Raw genomic sequence first — 24,278 nt, forward strand, 5'->3', positions numbered from 1 at the left:
TTATATCTTGTAGTAATGTTGGTTTTCAGCCAAATTTTTTTTTCCATTTTGAGTAAGCACATCAAGTCTTTGCATGCTGTTACTGGTGTAAAGTAAATGGAAACCCAAGTGCTGATAACATGAAAATAAATAGAAAAGGCTTTAGATTGGATTTTATTTTTAAAAAGTTTGTATTCTCAACAATTTAATGATGCTGGTAGAGATCAATGATTTATTTTATTGTTGTTGGGCTTCTATTTAAAAATAAACCTTGGGGGCACCTGGGTAGCTCAGTGGGTTAAGCATCCAACTCTTGATTTTGGCTCAGGTCATAATCTTACAGTTCATGAGTTTTTAGTCCTATGTCCTGCTCTGTGCTGACAGTGCAGAACCTGTTTGGGATTCTCTTTCTCCCCCTCTTTTTGCCCCTACCCCACCTATGCACTAGCTCTCTCAAAAAAAAAATTAAAAATAAATCTAGGGCTCATTTGCATGGCTCATTTGACTGAGCATCTAACTTTTGTTCAGGTCATGATCTCACCATTTGTGAGTTTGAGCCCCTGCACCAGGCTCACTGCTGTCAGCATGGAGCCTACTTTGGATCCTCCATTTCCCTCTCTCTCTGCCCCTCCCTGACTCACACACACTCTCTCTCTTTCTCTCAAAAATAAATAAAAACTTTTTAAAAAATCTTAAAAAAGAAATGAAAATTAAAAAATAAAATCTTGATAGCATGCTTAATGATCTTAATTTTTAAATACTCTCAGTAGCTTTCTTGTGTGTGATTTATACAACCTGATCTTATTTTGTTTGTTTTAAAAGATTTTATTTTTAAGTAATCTCTATACCCAACTTGAGGCTCGAACTGATAACCCCAAGATCAAGAGTTACATGCTCTACCAACTGAGCCAGTCAGGAAACCCACAACCTTTTTTAAAAAATTTATTTTGAAGGCTGTAGTTATACCTTTAGAAGACAACAACCTAATTTACTTTTTTTTTAACGTGCTGATGATAATTTTTTATGGAACTTTGTGAGGATTGGTACTTCAATACACACTAAATTGCCTTATTAAGTGTTAATTTATATGGTGGGTATTTGAGGAACATCAGCGATTGTCTCTTCTCCGTGTGCTCCAGTATAGAAATCCCTTCTAAAATAGTCCTCTTTATCTGAACTTTTTACACTCCTTAGGAGGAAGTCGCGGTTATTTTTCGATCCCCTCTCAGACTGCCCTATAAACCATTCGTGAATTATACAGCAAGGCTCCCACCAAATGCTTTCTTCCTGAACTAACTCCTCACAGGGTCTCATAATGCAATCTTCAATGTATGGAATATAAGTAGGTGCTTTATAAATATTTGTTAAAATTTTAAATGAAGAGAAGAGATGCCAGAAATAGTAATAAATCTAGTCCTTGTTATTATTTCTATTATTTAATTGTTTTTATTTGCAATACCACTTTTCCATAAGATGGGATAGAGTTAAAATTGCCTACGTGAGTTTCCAAAGTTATTTTCCTAATGAGGCCTTAGAGATTAGTAAAGATACAGTGTTTTAATGTGGCATTCTGCCACAGTAAGTGCATGAGCTCTGGCACCATATGTGCTCTTGATTAGGTAAATCCAATTTATATCAAATGTTGAGCCCTGCGTTCACCCAGGAGAAGTTGCACAGCCTTTCCATTGAGACCCACTGTCCCTGCTTAGTGCCCCTGCTTCCTGTGTCCCAGGACTCCTAGAACTATCTTGTGCTGAGAGAATTTGCTATGGTCCTGCTTGGATTTTATTGTCCACTTCTTCCTTCAAACAAGCTCTCTAGATGGCTTAGCATTTCCTTCCTAGATGGTTCTTTCTAGTAAGCTACAGTAGTGATCTCCAAAAGGAACGGATGCATCCAGGGAATGAGTAAAACAAGCCACTGGAGTTCAGGAAGAACTATTTGAATTGTCTAAATTTTTACCTAGTTATTTTTAGTTTCTATTTTTGTACGTTCATGAATGGACACAATATATTAATGCAACACTATAGTGACACATGTATGTGATTCCTAAATATATGTGCATATAACAGGATGCATTCACTTGATAGAGATATGCAGTCAAACAAGTACGAGGCCTCTGAGCTGGAAGTCCCTCCTTCAGGGATGACGAGCTTGCTTGTCCAGCCCACTTTGGGTGGCCACGTCACACAGAAACTATTTTACAGTGCTCTTAAAGGCCTGATAACTGTTGAATGGGCAAGTACACATTTCTTTATGTAAGAAAGTAACTTGATAAAATGTAATTATAGTTGCTCAGCTAAACAATATGGATATAAAGTTGTGAATGTCACAATTGGACCTTTTGTACAATCAGACTTCTGCAGTACAACTGAATAGTATATGTAATGTCATTGGTTCATTGCTGCTTTAAAGGTTTCCAGTAGGGCAGTGTGTTTTAAAAAATGTAAAGTTAATATTCTTTAGTCTGGTTTGACTTAGATTTTGAGAAAGATTAAGTTTTTAATTATCTATCATGGAAGGATTTCAGATTTATTGAAATATTGCTTTTATAAAGTGATATAATTATACATGTATAGGTTTTAGTAGTAATGTAAACAATTTTAATATTTATAATGTATGATAAATTTATGGAAAAACTTCATTTCTTTCCTGAAAAATTTTAAATGAATAATTTTGGGGACAAAATTTAAAGGTTTCTATAAGTTCACATATTTCTTTTTTTTTATAGTGATAAAAACAAGCGAAGAACTAAAACAGTAAAGAAAACGTTGGAACCCAAATGGAACCAGACATTCATTTATTCCCCAGTCCACCGAAGAGAGTTTAGGGAACGGATGCTGGAGATCACGCTCTGGGATCAAGCTCGAGTTCGAGAGGAAGAGAGTGAATTCTTAGGAGAGGTATCCAGAATTATTTTGAAGCTTAGACTATTTCTGTCCTCTTGAATACTTTTCTTTATGTGACTATCACATACAAATCTTATATTTTGAATATCTGAAAAAGTAAATAGTTTCTTTCACAGAATGAATTTAGCTACTGCTTCAAGGCAAAATGTTGATACCGTAAAAAAATGGCTCTGAATACTTTGTAACAGTTTTTAGGTGTTTATTCCTATTGTAGAAATCTCAATGTTGAATGATAATAGGTTGTTTTGTGTTTCACAGGTGCATTGCTGTGTTTTCTAGTGTGTGTTTGTCATTTTAGTTTAGTGAAGCAACTCTGCTACTAGTAGTTCAATGATTTATTTGTGAATTATTTTTAACCCCTATTTTGTATCTGGGATAGGGATATCTATACCTGCTAGGGATAGAGGCTTCAGAGGTGAATAGGGAATATTATGTCCTTCAAGGAACTTATAATCTCTTAAGGATACAGACAAGTGAATAGGCAACTGTAACATTGTATGGCAGATGCCGTAGGGATACTTGCAGTGCAGGGGAGAGGAAGTGGTCCAGGGAAGGCTCCACAGAGAAAATGAAATTTAACAGAGTCCAGGAGTGAAGTCCTTGCAGAGGGAATAACAAGATGTTAGGGTGGGGGTATCTTCGACAACTGCACTGAAATTGGATGGGAAAGTGGTAAGAAATTAGACTCAGGGGTTAATCTGATATTGCCCAGATGACATCTCAATATATCATGTTAAGAAGTTTGGGTTTTTATCTTGTGGATTGGGGGAGCAAATGATAGATTTTAAAGAGACTGGCTTGATGGCATTTGTACTTGAGAAAACCATTTCCAGCCATAATGTAGAGAATGAACTGGAGAGGGTGCAAGATGAGAGGCAGTTCTCCAGCTCTTAACACTATAGTAATAAGTAATGCTTTGCTATTTGTAGCAAAATGGATGGACCTCGAGGGTGTCATGCTAAGCAAAATAAATCAGGCAGAGAAGGACAGATACCAGATGTTTACACTCATAGGTCTAACAGGGGAACAGGAGAAACCTAATGGAGGACCATGGGGAGGGGAAGAGGGAAAGAGAGTTGGGGAGAGAGAGGGACACAAAACCTGAGAGACTATTGAATACTGAAAACGGACTGAGGGTTGAAGGGGGAGAGGGAGGAGGAAAGGAGGTGGTGGTGATGGAGGAGGGCACTTGTGGGGAAGAGCACTGGGTGTTGTATGGAAAACCAATTTGACAATAAACTATTAAAAAATCCATTTTCTAATGGAAAAAAAATAAGTGATGCTTTTAAGCCTTTCTCAGCATGGTTGGTTTGCCCAAGTAAGTTAAATGTCAGTCTTGTGGGAAAAACAACAATCCGTGGAAATGTTCAACTGAATATTCGACAGAGAACGAGGAGTGGTAAACCAGTTGGGAGGAAGGGTAACAGGACTGGCGACAGCTGCCTTGGGTCCGTGTCCCCGTCACCACTGCTTCCTAATCTCGCGTCCTTGAGCAAGATATTTAATCTATTTGTGCTTCGATTTCCTCTTCACCAGAGACAGTAGTTCTACTATGCAACTCAGGGCTATTCTGAGGAGTGAGAGAGAGAGAGAGAGAGAGAGAGAGTGTGTGTGTGTGTGTGTGTGTGTGTGTGTGTGTGTGTGTGTAAACATTTGGAACACAGTGCCTGTGATTTGGAAAGTGACTAAGGAATATTTAGGAATAAAGAAATAACTTAGCTGTTGTGATTCTTTACCTCCCGTAGCTAAACAATGATTTATCATTACACCGCAGTTCTCATGTACATAATCACACGCGCTGTTGTCTTTGTATGTGTCTTTGCATGTGACCCTAAAAAGAAATAAAGAGTCATTTATTCTTATGGACTGATTTCCTTTGTAAATTTTTTAGAAATTGATGTTATAAAATCCATATTATAATATGGTTCATATTAAAAATCTGTTCTCTATTTTTTTTCTTGTTCTGAATTCTTAGTGGCACAATATATTAAACACGGAGTTTTGAATAAGACAGACTTTGATTTATATTACACCTCGTTTATTTAACCAGCTAGCATGAGCTTAGATAAGTGCTCTTAACTTTTGTTAGCTTTGCATTATCTATAAAAATTGAATATTAAGACCAAACTAGTAGTTTTTTTCTGAGAATTAAGATAACATATGACATGGTTCTTAGCACACAGTAGACACTACTAATTAGGTTTCTGTCCCCATTTAAGAGTTTTTGTAAAGATTAAATGAATAAATGTAATTTAAAATATTTTTTGATTTATTACCTAATACACAAATATTAGTTGTCATTACAGGCTTGTACTCATAAGCATTATTTCTATAATGGCAAATTTGTGTTTCCCTGATGATTAGTGATGTTGAGCATCTTTTCTTTGTTGGTTATTTGTATTTCTTCTTTGGAAACATGTTCATTCATTCTACCCATTTTGTAAATTGGATTATTTGGTTTTGTGGTGTTGAATTATATAAGTTCTTTTTATATCTTGGATATTAATCCCTTACTGGATATATCATTTGCAAATATCTTCTCCCATTCAGTAGGTTGCCTTGTTGTTTTGTTGAATGCTTCCTATGCTGTGAAAAAGCCTTTTATTTTAATGTAGTTCCAATGGTTTATTTTTGCTTTTCTTTCCCTTGCCTTCAGAGACATATTTAGAAAAATGTTGCTGTGGCTAATGTAAGAGAAATTACTGCCTATGTTCTCTTCTAGGATTTTTATGGGTTCAGGTCTTATTTAGGTCTTTAATCTATTTTATTTTTGTGTTTAGGGTAAAAAAGTCCAGTTTCATTCTTTTGCATGTAGTTGCCCAATTTTCCTAACGCCATTTGTTGAAGAGATGGTTTTTTCCCATTGGATATTCTTGCCTCCTTTATTGAAGATTGACAGTATAATCCTGGGTTTATTTCTGGAATGTCTATTGATCATGTGTTTATTTTTGTGCCAGTACCATATGATTTTGATTGCTACAGCTTTGTACTATATCTTGAAATCTGGGACTGTGATACCTCCAGTTTTGTTTTTCTTTTTCACGATCACTTTGGCTACTTGGAGTCTTTTGTGGTTCCATTCAGATTTTAGGATATTCGTTCTAGTTCTGTGAAAAATGTTGTTGGTGTTTTGATAGCAGTTACATTAAATTTGTAGATTGCTTTGGGTAATATGGACATTTTAACAATATTTGTTCTTCTAATCCATGAGCATGGAATATTTTCTCATTTGGTTTGTTGTCTTCAATTCCTTTCATCAATGTTTGTTTTGTTTTTTATTTTTATTTTTTAAGATTTTTTTAAGCAATCTCTACACCCAACATGGGACTTGAATTCATGACCCCGAGATCAAGAGTTGCACACTCCACTGACTGAGCTAGCCAGGCACCCCATTTCATCAGTTTTATAGTTTTCAGAGTACAAGTCTTTCACGTCCTTGGTTAAGTTTATCCCTAGGTTTGTTTTGGTTTGGTTTTTTATTTTGGTGCAATTGTAAATAGGATTGTTTTCTTAATTTCTCTTTCTGCTACTTTATTATTAGTGGATTGAAATATAACAGATTTCTGTATTTTGATTTTGTATCCTGTGACCTTACTTTCACTTATCAGTTCTAGTAGTTTTTTGGTAGAGTCCTTAGGGTTTTCTGTATTTTGTATCATATCATCTGTATACAGTGAAAATTTTACTTCTTCCCTACCAATTTGGATGCCTTTAATTTCTTTTTCGTGACTAATTTCTGTGGCTAGGACATTCAACACTATGTTGAATAAAAGTGGTAAGAGTGGACATCCATATCTTGTTCCTGATCTTAGAGGGAAAGTCCTCAGTTTTTTACCACTGAGTATGATGTTAACTGTGGGTTTTTCATTCTTTATTATATTGAGGTATGTTCCCTTTAGACCTACTTTGTTGAGGGTTTTTATTGTGAATGGGTGTTGTATTTTGTCAAATGCTTTTTCTGCATCTATTGAAATGATCATATGGTTTTTACCCTTTCTCTTATTGATATGATGGGTCACATTGATTGATCTTTGAATGTTGAACCACCCTGCATCCCAGGAATAAATCCCACTGATTGTGGTGAATGATTTTTTAAATGTATTTTTGGATTTGGTTTGCTAATATTTTGTTAAGAATTTTTGCTTCTATGTTTATCAGAGATACTGGCTGTAATTGTTTTTTTTTTCTTTTCTGTAATGTCTTTGTAATGCAAATTTAACAGCCTCTACGAGGTGAACAGTCAAAGGTCTATAAAAAAATCTAGATCTTTAAAACTATTAAGTCAGCAAGAAGTTATGTATACTTACCTTTTATTTAGTTACTGTCAAAACATAAGGACAACTTTGTAACATGACAATACTTTTGACTTCATAGCATTATTATAATTATCATTATTATAAAAGTTATGAGACCATTTAATGAAGTTTGTATATTATAGGAATGTAACAGTCTTTTGTCTGTTGGCTTTGTAGATTTTAATTGAATTAGAAACAGCATTATTAGATGATGAGCCACATTGGTACAAACTTCAGACCCATGACGTTTCTTCATTACCACTTCCCCACCCTTCTCCGTATATGCCACGACGACAGCTCCATGGAGAGAGCCCAACAAGGAGGTTGCAAAGTAAGTTTCCAGTGAAATTTATCATACGTTTGTTAAATTATCATAAATGGATATATATGAGACATAGAATTTAAAGATACCATTATGGTATCAACAGACATCTATTAGTGTTTTCATAGCTATGATTGATGATTTTTAATTAATATACTAACATGAAGTTATACTTACAGCATTCATTTATCACAGTACGACCCCAAGTGAAGCACAGTTATGTTTTAATTTTAGCTGTTAGAGACTTATATAGGAATGAGAGAGCAGATATAGTAAAATTTGGTCGTATAGCTATAGGTATCTGAAATTATGATTTCCATCGTCTTGTGCCAAGTATTTTATAAATATGTAGGATGGCAAGTATAGCATAGTGGTTGAAACCATGACCATGAGCGTTATTCAGATAAACCTGAGTTTAACGTTTGATTCTCTCACTTAAGAGCCATATGATTTCAGGTGGGTTCTCTCTCTATGATTCAATTTCCTTGTTTAGAAAATGGAAACAATACCTACATTTAATGTGGATCTAAGAGTTAAATATCAGGAATATAAGCTGATGTGATTATTGTTGTAATTATTTTTATCATCAATGTTTGCATTTTATCCTGAATTATACACAGTCCAAAATATTAAGTAGAATTTAGTTAATTGAAAGAATCTTAGGGGAAACTTGGAAATGTTTTCTAGATTGAAAAGGGGCATTATTGGCTTGTTGTTCCTACAACTCAAATTTGTTTTCCTGATGAATGTATCATTGAAAGGGGAGATGTCTGCTTGCTGCTTTGGGTAATATTCATGGGATAATTTTATCTTCATGGAGTCAGCATGTTCCAGGATTAGCAGCATTTTTGTCAAGTGATGGAGAACTGATTGACATTAACTAAATTTCAGAAGTGTAAATTTACAAGCACAAAAGCCATGTCATTTATCATTAATGGGAAGTATATTTGACAACATAAGAAATGACTGTTGTCTATGTGGATCTTATTCTCTCTGCTGTATAGAGGACTAAATTATATATCAGCAGGCTGTTTGATGAATAGAGTATTAGAGCAAAGGATTGGTCTTATGAGATTTAGTCATAGGAAAGCCTAGAGAATTATCTTCACTCCTTTTTAAAAATGTCTCTAATGACTAGAATTTTATTTCCACTAACTACAGTCTTTTACATCTGGGGGATATTGATTGAATACTAGTTTTATAGCACTCCCTTTTTTCAGCTTCTCCACAAAGTAAACCCTTACCCACTGTTATTTGCAATTGCCATTATGACATCTTTTGTTGTAATAATTACACTACTATGAATTTTCTGTGGACTCATTTTAGTATCTACTCTTTCTGGTCACTGTAATCTACTAAGTACATTCTTGCTAAATCGCAATGAGGATCATGGGTTTCTACATGAAGTTTACTAATATAAATCAGTTTGTACTAATTCTTATAGTTTAGGTTTATAGGCTACTAGTCTAATATCTGTTCCAGTTGTTATTAGAATAACTAGGTTTGATGACACTTAATATCTGAAACTCTTAAATATACCAACAATTTTCATTACTTTTCCCCTCCCCAGCTAATTAAGAATAGTGTATGTGAAGAATGATGAGAATAGAGTTCTTTCTAGTTAGCTATATGGATCATAGATTTTCATGTAGGTAATTTAATCAACATTGTGACTAATATTTAACCATCTCCCAAAATGGCTCTTCTGCTACTGAATCATTAATAGTGTTAAATTCATTTATGGTTAATATGGCTTCATGTTGTACCATTCAGTCCTGTCACTACCTACCAATAATAACTTCTAATAAAATAAATTTTCAATATTCAAACATACAGTTAAAATTGGTGTTTTACACCTAACATGTAATCATAATTTGCTAGCAAAGTGTAGGATTGACAATGAATAACAACATGTACATATGTATAAAGGAAATGAATATTAACACTTGGAAATAGAAAGTTAAAGACATTACTGTTGGCTGAGTATATATTGCTTATCAGTAGCAGGTTCAAGTTAGACTTTGTATAAATAAACATGCTCTTTTTATAGTAAATTCATTAAGAATGACCTCCTCAGGGCTTTTCTTCATGAAGACGGTAAATATTACACTTATTTATAAGTATGCATTATATTGTCAAAGATCATGGTCATTAGCATATTTGATGGAACATATGCATGAATAGTTACCATCATAAATGTACAATAATCCCTCATTTTCTACCTCCACAAAATAGGATACGTTGATAATTAAAAATCTGAGGCTATGAGCTTTTTGAATGTACATGGATATTTACTGGTATTGTTAGAATTCTCTTTTCTCTCCTCATGATTTCCCATTTTAAATTTGTAGATTCAAATGATTCAAAAACGTACTTCATTTCCATGGATGTTAGGAATTTAAAATTTTAACCATGTGAGGAAATATTTTTAAAACCACTCTAAAAATAATTGTTTCATGTATCTTCTAGCTACCTGAAATATTTTCTTAAAAATCCTTTTGAGATAGGAGTCCAGGCAACTTTGACTATAAACTTGGAATGGTTTCCCTAGTAAAGGAATTCGTGAAAGTATTTGAAATAGAGGACTTCTTATACCAGTATTTCTACAGCCGGCAAAATAAGAAGGTTCTATGTATAAAAACATCTGTAGAAATGGCCATATATGCTCATTGCTCTTGTCTGAAAGCAATTAGATAATGAAAAGTTAAAATTTTAATATGGAGGTAATATTTTTTACAACACTTTTTAGCTTAAGGTTACTTTTACCCACTCCCATTCCAGATGTTATTTAGACATTACCAAATGATAGGGCCATGCATATTTCAAAGAGTGACTGATTAATGATTAAGCCTTTTTAAAAATGTGTAAGCAAGATTGGAACTATGTATTCAAATAACTAAAATTTATCAACAGAGTACTGAGATTGCTTTTTTAGATCATAAAGTGTTTCTCATATTCACACAATTTTGTTATGATTCATGGGTGAGAAACTATCCATTCCTGTTCTTACACCTAGAGATTGTTTTTGAGGGTATATTTTTGTGTTTAAGTATTAGTTTTATATATTCTTTACTCTCATTCTCATTAAAGTTGCCTAGTCTCTGTCTTAAGTGAAGTATTTCCCTTTTTAACATCACAGAAGTCATTTACAAATTTGTTTGTTATTTAGTATCTTATTAACCATTCTCATGACAATTTGAACTATAAAATCCAAAAGAGTTTTCTTTTTTTGATCCTTTTTTCTTTTCTTTGTCTCATTTTAATCAGGTTGATCTCTTTGACATCTCAAATGTTAATTCTTTATTTGGTAAAATATAACATTATTGCCATTTCACTTTTTAAAATAGAAAACTTCATATCTACTGTATTTTTATACAGCCTTATAAATACAAGTGTTTAAGGAAAAGCAAATGGAAACAAAACATTGGGACAAAACCAAAATGCTGGCATTTTGGCCAATATCTCTTCTAATTTTCTACCCTATTCTCTTCTGCTCTCCTTCTTGGACTACATTTGCATGTATAAAGACCTCTTGACTCTGTTCTACAGGTTAATGGTCCTCTTTATTTTTTTAATCTTTTCTTTTTACCCCTCTCTTCCTTAGTTTTGATTATTTTTATTCACCCGCCTTCAAGTTGACTGGTATTTTCTTCTGCAGTGTCCAATTTCCTGTGAAAACCATACTATGAATTGTCTGAGCAAAGATGTTGTATTTTTCATTTTAAGATTTACATTTGATTTTTTTAAGACTTTCTATATTCTTTTTGAAATTCCTCTTCTTTTATTATATCCCTATGTGTGTAATATTATATACATATACGTATATGATATGCATGTGTGTAAATATATTAAGGAATATATAGGAGTGCATGAAAACACATGTGTAAATATAGGAAAGAATCCATAAGGTTATACATATACAGATATATGCACATGTGTGTATAATGTACATACATGTGTGTGTAGTATCTATAACGTATTTACCTATGTGTAATGTACCTGTGTGTAATTCTGTGGATTCTCTCATATACTTATAATTTTTATTCTAAAGTCTGATAACTCCAATAGCTTATACTTTTGTGGGTCTATTTATAGTTTTGGTTTTTCCTTTGATCATGGATCATATTCTATGTATATTATGTAGATACTAATTTTTATTGTATACTGGACATTGTGTTTCATACATTTAGAGACTCTGGATTTGGAAGAATGCTGGCTTTTATTTTGGCACACCATGAAATTATTGAAGGATCACTCAACCCATAGAGGTTATGTTAGGGCAGTTCTATTTTGGTTCTTTCGTAGTTCTAAGGTCTAGTCCTTAGGTAAGTTTGTGGTTCTCATTCCTAAGGTGTGACCTTTCTAGGCAAAGTCCAAGATATTGGCCCAAATCCTACAATATAATGGGACTTAAACTCCAGACTCCGTGTTCTATGTATCAAGAATTGTCTGAAATCTCCTTGCATCTCTTTTAGCTTTTCATCTGTGGCTTTCTTCTTCCTTCTCCCTCTGCAGTTTACAATTTAGGCAAAGATTTAGGGGGCTGTTGTGTATAAACTTGAAGTCTCCCCTTCTCTGGCTCCCTCTTTTTCAGGATTTCCTCTATAGTTCTAGCTGCTCTGACAACTCTGAATTATGACCTCTGGTTCTGCAGCCTTGTAAGATGGAAACTTTTTTCTTGAGCTATAGCTCCTATGTAGTGAGCCCAATTGGGAAGGCCCTGAGGAGAAAAGCTGTTTCAGTTATGCGCGTTTCCTGTTTTAAGGGTCATATCACCAATTTCTGCCTGCATTTGTTTGTTCTCTAGTATCTTTAAACAGTTTTTTATTAAAATATTTGTCCAGAATTTGTAATTGTTACTGGCTGGAGAATTAGTCCAATATAACTTATTCTATCATTTCCAAAAGCAGAACTCTACATTTTCAGTAAACTTTACTGAATTATAGCCTCTATACAGAAACACGTGTAAGTCATAAATATACCCTCAAGTGAATTTTCACAAAGTTAACACCACCATATAAGTAGCACCCACATCAAGAAATAGAACATCACCAGCCTCTCTCTTGCTCTCTTCTGGTAATTATTCCCCCTGCCAAGGTAACAGCTGTGCTGACTTCAAATACCATAAAAAACTGTACTTAGTTTTTAACTTCATGTAAAAGGAATACTCAAATACACCTCTGAATTTTATAGAAATGGAATTACACAATATAATACTCTTTTCACATCTGGCTTTTTTTGCCCTTACCAGTATGTTTGTGAGATTTATCAATATTCTTCCAAATAATTACACTTAACTTATTTTCATTACTATATACAATTCCTTTTTATAAATATACAAGAAATTTTGCATTCTACAATTGATTACTACTCTTTCAGTTTTCAGCTAGTCCTAATAATGCTGCTATGAACTTTCTCATGCCTTCCTTTTGGTAATCACAGGTGTTCAGTTTTGCTTTGCATATACCTAGTAGTAGAACAGATGGGTAATAGGCTATGCATATATTCACCTATGGTCAATATTATTAAGCAGTTTCTCAAAACCCACTTTATTTCCTACGATAAAGAACTGTACCAATTCATACTTCCTGTAGTAGTGAAGGAGGATTTGAGTTTCTCAACATCATTACTCATTTTTGGTTTTTTATTTTCACTTATTCATTCAGGTAGATGTGCAGTGTTAACCTCATTGAGGCTTTGATTTGTATTTCTCTAATAACATTTTCATAGGTTAATTGACCGTTTAGATATTCTCTTTCATGAAGAGCCTACCCAAATTTTTAGCCTATTTTTTATTTGGGTTCTGTCTTTTCTTATTGATTTATGGGTTTTTTTTTAAATTATAGATTTGAATTCTTTATAGCATAAATGTAAGTATTTTATTCTATGACTTGCCTTTCCAGTCTTTAATGGAATCAAAGATCAACAGAAATTTTTAATGTTAATGTACTTTAGTTTTCAATTCTTTTTCTATAATGTTAGTGCTTTTTTGGTGTGATCTGTATAAAAATATCTTTACTTACTTGAGGTCATAATGACATATTTATGTTTTCTTCTAGAATAGTGCTTTAATCTGCTCATTAAATCTACAACTCATTTGGAATTGAGTTTTGTATATTTTGTGAAGTAGGGATCAAAATTCATTCTTAATCCTTTGGATGTCCAGTTGATCCAGCACATTTGTTAATAAGGCCACATGCATGTGGTTAAGCTTCTGAAGTCTCTTCCTTTCAGTTAGGCAACTTTTCTGTTTTTGTACCAATACTAAAGTATCTTAATTACCGTAGGTCTGTAAGAAATTATGATATCTGGTAGTGTAACTCACCCAGCTTTGTTTTTCTTTAAGATCATTGTTAATATCCTTAATTTTTTGCACTAGCAAACAAATTGACTATCAAGTGATTATTTTTCACAAATACGCTTCTGAAATTTTGATTCCAGTTACAATGATCATTTTAGGGAGAAATGAAGTCTTTCCATGATGTAAGAGAATTCTACTCCATGAATCAATACATCTCCAAGTAATATTTTAATAGGTTTCAGTGTAGAGGTTTTATATCTTTACTAGATTTGTAACTAGTGATTTGATTTTAATAAAAGAAATAAAAGTTTTATTTATTATTATTCAGTGAATCCTAATAACATTTACATACATTATTTTGAACTTTGATGTTCAATATTATGTTACCTGTGAATAATGACATTTTCTCCTCTTTCTTTCAAATTGTTGTCCCTTGCTTCCCTTTTTCTTACTTAATACTTTGACAAGGTCCTATGATAAAAATGCTGAGTGGAAGTGATCTTGTTGAATAGAAGTTGCCATCCATATTTTGTTCCCCATTCCTTGGGAAAAGCTTTAAATATTTCTCAATTATAGTTGATATTTGCCTTGAGATTTTTACACTGAGATTCAGGAAGGTCTCTTTTATTCCTACTTTGATGAAAGTTTTAATCATGAATAGATATTATATTAATTTTCCCCTGCATATATGGATATACCCATGTGATATTTCTCTTTTATTCTATTAACGTGGTATACTGCATTGATTTTCAAATGTTAATCTGGCACTCCTGTGATAAACTCAGCTAGCTCATGATGCACTATCATTTCTTCTATCCCTTGTTTCAGTTTGCTGATATATATAAAATTTTTGCATCTATATTCACAAGAGAGAAAGAAAGTCCTTTATTAGCTTTTGTTACCAGTGTTAACTGGCTTCATAAAAGTGTTAGAAAATGTTTCTTCTTTTTCTGTTAGATACCTTATTTCTCTTTCTTGTAATAATCTTTGTCAAGTCCTGATTTCAGTGTTATACTGGCCTCATAAAAAGTGTTTGGAAATATACTCTTATTTTCTATTGTTTGAAAGAATCTGTGCATTATTGGTATTATTTTTCTATAAATGCTTAGAAAGAAGTAGTCACCATTTAAGTCCTCAAGGTTGGCAATTTCATTATATTTAGGTAGTAGGTAAAACTCATATTCACAAACTTGTATGTGAAATACATGCTTTATTAAAAAAATTATATTAATCTCACTTTAATCTTATTTAGGTATCTTTGTTCCCAAATATGAATTATTACTCCTTCTCCTTCCCTACTTCCAGCTCTTAATAGCAGTTCCAGGAAGCCCTAAAAAAGGAAAATATTCATTAATTTTTAATCCTTATAGAGCTTCACTAATTCATCCCAATGAACAATCGTTATTTGAAGTTAAGGCTATAGCAATTTTACTAATGCTGGTTGGTTTCTTTGGTGCCTAGCATACAGCTACATCATGGAACTATCATCCTAGCATCCTAAACTAACACTGGATGTCAGAGAGGTCCTAGAGCCTAGTTTCCTATTGTTCACAAGTCTCTAGCCTTTGGCTCCTTTCTAATTCTAAGAAATATTGACCGTTAGCAGTGTTGTCCTTTCTCTGCCCTCTATACTCTTCTCTCATTTCTCTCCTCTTAATCTCATTAATAAGCCTAGAGTATGGAAAGTAAAATGCTACATGTCACTTTGTTTTCCAACCTGAAACATGAATTTCCCTAATTAAAAGAAACATAAAGAACTTGCCACCTCTTTAAAATATATAAGGGAAAAATACAAAGATAATAAAACATAATTTATATCCTCTATACATAATCATGCCATAATCTTGGAATTTGTGTAATCTTTTTATTATATATAGAAAGGAAAGTTATAAAAATTAAAATTTTAAGCTTATGTAGCGGTATTAGAGAATAGTACAAGCTGTGCTGGGCATTTTAGCTAAGCCTTAAAAGAATAAGTAAGATTTCACTTTCTAGAGGTGAGAAAAGTAAATAGTTAAGTATGCTAGGATAAGGACATAAAATCTAAATAGTATGAGACATATGTAGGAAGCAGTTAGTGTCAGGCTAAGATTATGAGATTTATCATTTTTAGAAAGAATGAGGGTAGAAATCTAAAAGAAATAGCACAATAATGTCTTAAAATGATGTATTCCTTCTCCTTGATGTGTTGCAACTTGGAAAAAAATGTTTTAAGGAGAGGAGTTTCCTTTCATTATGCCATATAAGCAAATGCCTACTGTGCTTATAAGTAAACTTCATATGTTTTGGAATTGAAGAAAGTTAAATGTAGAAAATGTCAGGGAAAGTAGTAAACCACAGTGGAAAAGAATAGGAAGGAAATGTATTTGCTTGCATTTGGATAAGTTCTTTTTTTTAAATGTTTATTTATTTATTTTTTGAAAGAGAGAGAGAGAGAGAGAGACAGAGAGAGACAGAGAGAGCTTGCATGTGAACTGGGGAGGGGCTCAGGGAGAGGGAGAGGGAGAGAGAGAGAATCCCAAGTAGGCTCCATGCTTTCAGCACAGAGCTTGATGTGGGGCTCAAATTCACAAACCATGCGATCCTCACCTGAGCCAAAGTCAAGAGTCAGATGCTTAACCAACTGAGCCACCCAGGTAACCCTGAATTTTAAGTTCTTATTAGGCAATAACCATAATGGTTTCCAATTGCTAAATGTTACACTAAGTACATAATTTCCTATCTCCCCTCATTAAAATCTCTTGAACAATTTCCAGCATCTCAGTTTGTGTCAAAATGTGTACATAGTTTTAAAAATATTATATCCTATATGTAAGTACATACATATATATATACACATATATATATCTTATATCTTTAGGAAATATTTTTCAATCCCTACAATAACAATTGAAGCTTTAATATTTTGAAACATTAGGATCTTTTTTCCAATTTAAAAACTTCCTATAAATTATGAATTTTTAATCATGAACAGAAATTGTAATTTTTAAAAGACAAAGGAACTATACCCTTGACTGAAAACACCCATATTCATTTTCTTATTTGTTTTTAAAATATTAGATACTTAACAATATCTATAGAGACAGCTATGGTTATGAAAGTTTAGTTAATGTCTTTTACTCTAAATTACAGTGATGCTATTCATATAGTTTTAAGAAATAGTGTAATCCTTTGACTCTTAATCTAAAGTTCATTAAAATATCTGGTTTGAATTTCTGACAGTGAAAATCTACACTGCTGAATTAAACCTTATCCTTCTTGGTGGTGGTACTGATGATTTCACTTTATGTCCTTTTCCCAAGGGCATATTGTATTAGACAGTGATATAAAGGAAAATCCTATGGAACCACGCTTTGACTTTAAAATTGATGTAATGAAATAAATGACTTTCAGTAAACCACTTTGAAGATCTGCTTAATAACAATGTGATTTGCAGAAAATCCTCAAATAATATCTTTCAAATAGAAAAATATATAGTAAACTTAGATCAGTTAAACCTGTCATTAAAACATAACTCTCACCCTGATGTTCTTAAAATAGAAAGCCATTAAATATAATATCAATGTGGGAAATACACTCAGCTTTACTGAAGTTCCTACTGTTTCATGTGGGAACACTATTTCCAAGAATAAAGTTCCACAATTCAGTCACCATTAAAAAATATAAACAGTAGGGGTACCTGGTTGGCTCAGTCAGTGGAGCATACAACTCTTGATCTTAAGGTTGTCAGTTTGAGCCCCATGTTGGTGTAGAGATTACTAAAAAGAAAATCTTTAAAAAAAAAACCCAAACACCTAAACAGTAGAGTGACACACAGTAGGAAGACCACAACAGACACACTTCACTTACTAAATATTTATCCATGTGAAATTCTAGGGTCTGGATATATTATATTAGCATTAATTTGCATATGTGGGTAAATAAATATGAATATCATCATCCTACATATTTTAATAAAAAGCATTTAACATGATACAAAGATATTTACAAAGAATTGTAAAACTGCTAAAAATGTTAATTATTTCAGCAGGTAAAATACGGTTTCACTATAGATATTTACTTGGATTTGTAATTATGCTCGGTGTTTTCACTGAAGGAAATATATAACAATTCATTGGTACTACAATTTAAAATTACATATACTAAAGCAATTCAATTTTTATATTAACCTGATAATTTTATTTATTAACTGTGTAACACATTTCTATTACACTTTTTTCTTATAATTTTTTGCTGAATACCTTGTGATCTTCATAAAGCAATTTTGTACTATCCGTTATATACATGTGTCCTCTATTGATTGTATATAGTATTTTTCTCTATTATTAATTTTATTCTTTTTTTTTCTTGTTTAGAAAGAGTATTGTAGCTTTATCTCTTTTGTTATTTTCATTGTCTTTGCTTTTTGGATGAAGAGATTCTATATTGTTGTTACTCTTGAGTTTTCTGTGTCTTTGTGATATAATAAGAGTTTCTGACATAACATCATCAATCTATTCACTTTCAGTTTATGTTTGTGACTTCCACTAGCAATACTACGATTACATTTTAACTTTAGTATGGTTAATCATTCTTTTTCTGATGGGATGCTGAGCCTGTGCAGTTATGCATATCTCTTCCTTTCATAGTCATTGACCCGGGTAGCTTGACTTGGCTACATGGGACTATTTATGTTATAAAAATTGACAAATGTTGCAAATCAAGGGTTTTTCCTCCCTCACATGGATAGTTCTTAAACATTTACCAGCATACCACTGCTGTATATGATACTTAAAAATTAATTTCAGATTTAAGAAAATATAAGAAGTTAAAATGTTAAAAGACTAGAAAAATATACATGAGTGTTTAAACAAGCTGTATATGAAACCAATGGCAGGAAACTCAGAGTGTAAATAGATTTTTTAAAATACATAGTAAATATATTAAATCTGTTTTCAATGAAAATGGTAGAAGGTAAGTTGGTAACCTGATAAGTAAAATGATGGTAAGTGTTGGTCAAGTCTGGTAATTTAATAGTTTATATTGAGTTTTTAAGTTTCTAGTTTAATCTTGTTGAGTCAGTTTATCTTTAATTTTTGAAAATACATCCTGGATAAATATTACAATACTTATAAAAGTATTCAACTCTACTATTTTTTCTGATTCTGTAATTATCCTCTGTCCTCAGAAATTCCTATGCAGTGGTTAGAGTGGTTATTCTTCTTTCTCAAAATACTCTAGATAATTCCACTGCTGTGTAGATTACTAATCAGGCAAATCAACCATGTAAAATATTGCCAAATATACTACTACTCTATTTGATAATAGTGTTAAGAGTCATGCCATTCAAGTTTTAAATCTTTTAATTGAACAGTAGAAACTAAGTTTCTGTGATAGCCTGTGAACCTACTATTTTCTTTGCCTGTAACTTATTATCTTTGGGTTAATAACTTTGATGTGTCAGGATATTTATATTTTTCCAAGTATTAAGGCATCTTTACGCTTCTCTGGTATCTTTATGGCATCATAGTTCATTCATTCCTTTAAAATTCTAGTGTACATTCATATGATAATATACTCATTTTCAATGTGAAAACAACTTATTCATATTTTCCTACCTTTTAAAATGTTTGTTAGAAAAATCAAAATTGTATTCTGCTAACTTGTGACAATTTCTTTTTCTATATGTCCATTTTAGTTAAGTGAGAATATAAAAATAACTTGTCTCTGTAAATCTTCAGTGTTCCTCCTCCAGAAGAAATGAGTTTTAAAATAGACTTTATCAGAGTCAAGAATTCAAAAAAACAATGTTCTAAGATTCCTTCAATTTAAGTTCATTAATTGCTTATTGCCTGCTAAATTTCATTATTTAACCATTACTTTTACATTTCATGGTTTTTATAAAGCCATGTAATACAAAATAAAATTGATAGCTATGAGTGTGCAGGGCAGGTCTATTAGTAATTTATTTTATGTACCTTCTCTTAGCCTATTTATTTCATTCAATCTAAGTTTCTACTCACATAACTTGAATTTTGTACTAATTCAGATATGATTCGTCTCCCTTCTTTATTTTATTCTGCATTAGTATGGTTCTTTTTATTTTATAATAAAAATGATAAACTACAGTCTGTACTATAAGGCAGAGATTAAATTTCAACATCCCTATTACATATAAAGATTTTTAAATGCATTTTTGACATTATTTTAACATTTTTTTCCAGATAAAGCCTTATGTTCATATAATTCAGGTAAATTTTAGCATGCACAGTGTTTAATGCATGTACTCATATGCACAGTTAATTGGTCTGTTGTTTTGTGCTTTGTCTGGTTATCGTGCATATGTCAAATTCCTAAACAAAATGTCAGTAGCTTCCTTTTTCTGCCTATAGTAGTTTTCTAGTATATCTGTGTTTACATCTTTATTATTTTGGTATTAAAAACCACTTGTTGAAATATAGTGATTTATGATTTCAGTGTGTCTAATATTATCTCTTTTATTATGGCACTATTTCATCAATGGAGTATGGTTCAGTATATTCTATGTTATTGTGTGCACTGTTTCAGAAAATTTGAATTTATATGAATACAACTTTTAATGTTTTTGAATTATGGAGGGATAGTGTTAAAAATTCTAAATATTTTGAATTAAAACAGAACTACAGTGTCTGCTGTAGTTTCCATTATTTTAGCTATTCTGTCGTATCTTCTAAGGAAAAAGGAATAGATTTAGTTTTATTACTCTAATGTATTAGAATTTTTAAATTCTCACATGCACAGGATATGTCAAGATGTTTTAAAGTGATGTTAAATTTTATAACTGGTCACTGGGACTTCCTTTAGTTGTAATACTTTAAACTGGAAAATAGTTCAAATATATTTAGTCTAATGAACTTTTATATTTTTTAACATTATCTTCTTGAATAGGATTAGGAAATCAAATAAAAGCCTCACAAATGGCCCACTAAAGTCTCAGATCTACTGAGGAAGGCTACTACTTACAACCAAGGTGGAATAGAAGGGACTTCTTTCTACCTTCCTACCTCAGACAACAAAAATGGACAGATATATAATCAATTGCTTTAATAACACTGGATATCAGGCAACTAAGGACAATAATTATTAAGATAAGGGAAACAAATTAGTTGAATCCTAAAATTGCCCTAACCTCCACTTTTAGAGTTTCCTACACAGAGCATAGGGGGAGAAAAAGCAAATGGAGTGTGTGGACTCCCTGAGGTAAGTGATGGAGCTGAGAGTTTGGGGAAACAAGGGTGGCTAGAGTTGACAGAACAGACTCCTGAAGAGGAGAGAACTATCCAGAGAGAGAACCCCAAAGAACTTCAGAGGGTCCCTCTCAAGTTGAGTATTGAACAGTGCATGAATGGAGGAATCTACCCAACCCTGGAGAAAGGACCACCCCAAAATATTACAAGTAATAATGCTTGAGAATAGTGTCTGCTTTTTTGTTTTGTTTTTCAGTGAGACTGAATAACATCAAATTTCAGAGGTCACTGGGTTGAGTGCACAGAAGTCTCTGGCCTCAGTAGTGAAGAATAATTGCCCCTAGATGGACACTGTATTATATTAAAAAAAAAAAAAGCAAGAATTCAAAGGATAAAAATGTTTCTAAGTAACACAACTACATATAGAAATAGAAAAAGCTCAAGAATAGTTATAGGAATATGAAAATAACATACAACAAAGTCAACTTCACAAAGGCTGGCATCAAATAAAAAAATACCGGCCATGCAAAGAGAGGGAAAAAAAGACCCTTAAAAAGACTATAAATCAGTCAAAACTAAACTAAAAAGAACTTGTACAGATGTTGCAATTAGTAGACGAGGATATTAAACAGGCATAGAAGTGTATTCCACGTGTTCAAAATGTTAAAGACATGAAAGACAGAAATAGACTAAAATGAAGCATTTGTAAATGAAAACTACAATGTCTAAAGTAAAATTATACTGAACGGGATTGACAACAATAAACATTGTAGAGAAAAAATATTAGTGAATTTGGAAATACAGCAATAAAAACTCTAAAATGAACATAAATTAAAAAGTTAAAATAAATAAATTTTCTATGAACATGGACAACTTGAAGCTGCCGAATACACAAAGAATTGAAGTCATGCAGGAGAAAAGAATCAAATATTTGAAGCAATAATGGCTGAAAATTGTCCAAATTTCATGAAAACTATAAACCACATAACCAGGAAGGGCAATGAACTCCAAATACAAGACACATACATAAGAATATATGAAGGTACCTTATAATTAAACTCTTTAAAACCAGTAATAAATAAAAAATCATACAGCATTCAGAGGAAACAGACTCAATACATAACTGAAGACTAAAGACAAATATACCTGCAGATTTTTCACTAGAAATAGTATAAGTACTCAGAGAAAAAGATAGGAATCTATAACTCCATACTCATTCATAGTTCTTTTAAATGATGATGAAATAATTTTTTCAAATGTACAGCTGCTGAAAGAACTCATCTTCAGTAGATATGCAATAAAACAGTTGTTAAAGGAAGTCCTTTAGGCAGAAGAATAACAATACCAGGTGGTAATATAGAATATAGATGTATTTAAAGGAATGAGGAACACCAAAAATTATAACTGGTTGGGTAAATATATGAGATTTATTCTTATTGTGTAAATAGCTTTAAATATAATTGGCTATAAAACAAATAGCAATGTAGTATAAGGTTTACTACATATGTAAAAGTAAAGTATATGACAATAGCAACAGGAAGATTAGGAGAGGAAAGTAGAAGGATATGGTTATAATGTCTTTATACTGTACTGTATGATAAGAAGTATGATATCACTTGAAAGTAGATATATACACTCTAAGCCCCCAAACCACAAAATGAAGGATTATAACTAACTAATAAACCAAAAGAAAATATAAAATGGAACCATGAAAGTATCCATTTCATCCAAAAGAATATAGAAAGTGACGAAAATGGAACAAAGAACAGATGGAACAAATAGAAGATACATAGCAAGTTGATAGGTGTAAACTAACCAAACCAATCATATTAAATGTAAATAGTCAAAATACTACAACTAAAAGGCACAGATTGTCAGACTGGGTTTTTGTTTTTTTTTTTTTAAGACAAAGCCAGCTATATATTGCCTATAAGAAACCCACTTTAAAAATGAAAACACAAAGAATCTAATTTAAAAGGATGGAAAAGATATACCTACTAGTTAAAAGAAATATGAAGTACCTATATTAATATTAGACAAATTAGACTTTAGAGCAAAGAATACTACCAAGGATAAAGCAGATCATTTTGTACTAATAAAAGGGTAAACTGATCAAGAGAACAGTTCAATCCTAAACATTTAAGATCGTAATAATAATAGAGCTTCAAGTTAAATGGAAAAAAAATTTATAGAGAGATTGTTAGACTGGATTTAAAATAAAAAAGACTCCAACTATGGTGCTTTGAAAAACTCAACAAAATTGGCAAACAACTAGTCTGACCATGAGAATAGACACAAATCATTTGCAGTTTAACAAATCAAAAGGATGACTTTGAGAATACTTTGGGGCATCACTTGGGAATACAATGAACACTTTATGCCATGAAATGAAACAACATGCAAGAAGTGCGTAAATTTCTAGGAAGCTACAAATTACAGAAACTGGTCCAGAAAAATATAAGAAATCTGTATAAACCGTTAACAACATAAAGAAGCTGAATTAGTAACAAGAAAAGCCTAGGACCACTGGGCTTCACAGATGAAATTTATCAGTCATGTAAATGGAGATACCAATCTTTCTTAAATTCTTTGAGGGGAAAAAAAAGGAAATACTCTCCAAATTCATTCTATGAGACCAACATTATTCTAATGATAAGGCAGACAAATATATCACAAGAAAATGAAGACCAATATCATCAATATAAACACAGAATTCCTCGAAAGATACTAATAAATCAAATTTAGCAACATGTAAAAATGATTATTCACTTTAATCAAGAGGGATTTATCCCCAATGCACTGTTTACTAAAGGTAAAATATAATTAAACATAGTAATAGAAAAAACAGACAAAATCACATGAACCTGTGAAGAGATAATGAAAAGGCTATGACAATAGCCAACACCTTTTCACAATAAAAACTATCAAAGTAGGAATAGAAGGGAACTTTCTTAACTTGATAAAGGACACTTTAATATGCCTACTGCTGACATTGTTTTTAATTGTAGAAGCCTGAATGCTTTCTCTTTAACTGGAGACTAGGCAAGTATGTCTACTTTTACTATTTTTATTCAGTAGTTCACTGGAGATTCTAGTTAGGGCAGTCAGGCAAGAAAAATAAATAAAAGCCACTGAGAATGGAAAGAAAGAAGCAAAACTATCTTTATTCACAAATAACATGATTCTACATGTAGAAAATTCTAAAGAATCTGCAAAAACGACTTGAACTAATAAACAATGTCAGCCGGTCCCAATGTACATGAACAC

General features: G+C 32.2%; 1 protein-coding gene across 1 annotated transcript in view; it reads left to right on the plus strand.

Moving 5' to 3' along the window:
• The window catches only part of RIMS2 (regulating synaptic membrane exocytosis 2), a 497,675-nt gene that overhangs the window by 298,778 nt on the left and 174,619 nt on the right, over window positions 1-24,278 (plus strand). Inside the window, exons 14-15 of the mRNA XM_029923706.1 lie at window positions 2,711-2,882; window positions 7,361-7,514. Of these exons, the coding sequence (XP_029779566.1) occupies window positions 2,711-2,882; window positions 7,361-7,514 (326 nt within the window). The remainder of the gene's footprint in view (window positions 1-2,710; window positions 2,883-7,360; window positions 7,515-24,278) is intronic.

This window comes from Suricata suricatta, chromosome 15 (assembly GCF_006229205.1).
Source record: "Suricata suricatta isolate VVHF042 chromosome 15, meerkat_22Aug2017_6uvM2_HiC, whole genome shotgun sequence".
Taxonomy (NCBI): domain Eukaryota; kingdom Metazoa; phylum Chordata; class Mammalia; order Carnivora; family Herpestidae; genus Suricata; species Suricata suricatta.